At 39.2% G+C, this 1815-nt stretch overlaps 1 protein-coding gene across 1 annotated transcript in view; it reads left to right on the forward strand.

The window, feature by feature from the left end:
- The first annotated feature begins 507 nt into the window (after window positions 1-507).
- The window catches only part of KIF18A (kinesin family member 18A), a 31892-nt gene continuing 30584 nt past the window's right edge, over window positions 508-1815 (forward strand). Inside the window, exons 1-2 of the mRNA XM_010135427.1 lie at window positions 508-835; window positions 1318-1475. Of these exons, the coding sequence (XP_010133729.1) occupies window positions 508-835; window positions 1318-1475 (486 nt within the window). The remainder of the gene's footprint in view (window positions 836-1317; window positions 1476-1815) is intronic.

Here is a 1815-nt window from a genome sequence, read left to right on the forward strand (position 1 = left end):
ACTGTCACCAGGTGGGCAGAGCCAGCGCAGGTGCAAGGTGTGAGTGCTGACTACAGGTGTGAACTGGTGAAAAGTTACATCTGAAGGATAAGGCCTCTCACTTTTTTTTTTTCAACTGCAGAAAACATTCAACTGCTTGGTCTGAAAGAGCCTTGGAAGCAAAGAAAGGGGACAAAAAGAGCGTTGTTATGTCTGCTGCAAAGGAGGAAGATGTCTGTAATCATGTGAAAGTGGTGGTCCGTGTCCGTCCAGAGTCTCAAAAGGAAAAAGATGGCAACTTTAGCAAGGTTGTTCAAGTTGTTGACCAGCATATATTGGTCTTTGATCCAAAGGAGGAGGAGGTTAGCTTCTTTCACGGGAAGAGAATAACCCATAGGGATCTTAATAAACGACAAAAGAAAGATCTTAAGTTTGTCTTTGATGCTGTTTTTCAACTGCAGAAAACATTCAACTGCTTGGTCTGAAAGAGCCTTGGAAGCAAAGAAAGGGGACAAAAAGAGCGTTGTTATGTCTGCTGCAAAGGAGGAAGATGTCTGTAATCATGTGAAAGTGGTGGTCCGTGTCCGTCCAGAGTCTCAAAAGGAAAAAGATGGCAACTTTAGCAAGGTTGTTCAAGTTGTTGACCAGCATATATTGGTCTTTGATCCAAAGGAGGAGGAAGTTAGCTTCTTTCACGGGAAGAGAATAACCCATAGGGATCTTAATAAACGACAAAAGAAAGATCTTAAGTTTGTCTTTGATGCTGTTTTTGCTGAAAGTTCATCCCAGCTGGAAGTTTTTGAGCACACTACAAAAAGTGTAATCGATGGCTTCTTAAATGGATACAACTGTACAGGTAACATTGCTACTTATTGTCTTCAAATGCTAAAAAGTCAGTGAGTTCACATGAGGGTTATAATAGACTTCACAATTTTATCGAAAGTGTGTGTGCGCTTATGAGGGGAGTCCTCTAGAAAGAGTTATTCAACCAGAAGCAGTTGTGTCACTGTGTGGTAGCCTCCTCTGTGAACTCTTCTTTAAAAGCTTGGGTTTTTAATTATGGAAGGTGATAAGGAAAGGAAATATGGACCAGCAATAAATTGATGGCTTAGGGTTATGAGAGTAAGGAAATAATATTTGCATGTAAATTGCCAGGGAATGAATTTTGATTTGAAAATTCAAAATTAAATAACATTTTTGCTAGCTTTCTGATTATGTCTGTAAAAGGTAAAGCCTGGGTAAGAAACTTGATCAGTTTATAGAAACAGCTGTGCAGAATGACCAGGGTGAGTGAACGTTCATTTGACTCTTGTTTGGGTTTCTTTTGTGAAAATTCAGTGCTTGCATATGGTGCAACGGGAGCTGGGAAGACTTATACGATGTTAGGTTCGCCTGAAGATCCTGGAGTGATGTATTTAACCATGATGACACTTTATAATTGCATGGATCGAATGAAAGAAGACAAAATATGTGATATTGCCGTTTCTTATTTAGAGGTAAGAGAGTTCCTGTGTTCGGTATGTTGCTTTTAATAAAGCCAAGCTGGTTTTGCCTTCCCCTGTCCCTTTCAGGGGCTTTACAAAACATGTCTCTGATAAGAATGAAGCTGAACTGTATCCACAAATTTGGTGTTATTCACAGTCACCTGTTACAATTTTACAGAAGAATCCCTAGAGGATGACCTCCTTATATTCACTCTCCTGTATTCCCTAAAGTAATGATTTCTGTCTTGTTGACCAGTTACATCCCTTTTAATATCTCTTGATGTCTACAAGAAAATATTTTTTCAGGGTTATATTTCAGGACTGCACAATAATATCCTCTATTTACTAGGAA

The sequence above is a fragment of the Buceros rhinoceros genome, unplaced genomic scaffold (assembly GCF_000710305.1).
Source record: "Buceros rhinoceros silvestris isolate BGI_N320 unplaced genomic scaffold, ASM71030v1 scaffold8484, whole genome shotgun sequence".
Taxonomy (NCBI): Eukaryota; Metazoa; Chordata; class Aves; order Bucerotiformes; family Bucerotidae; genus Buceros; species Buceros rhinoceros.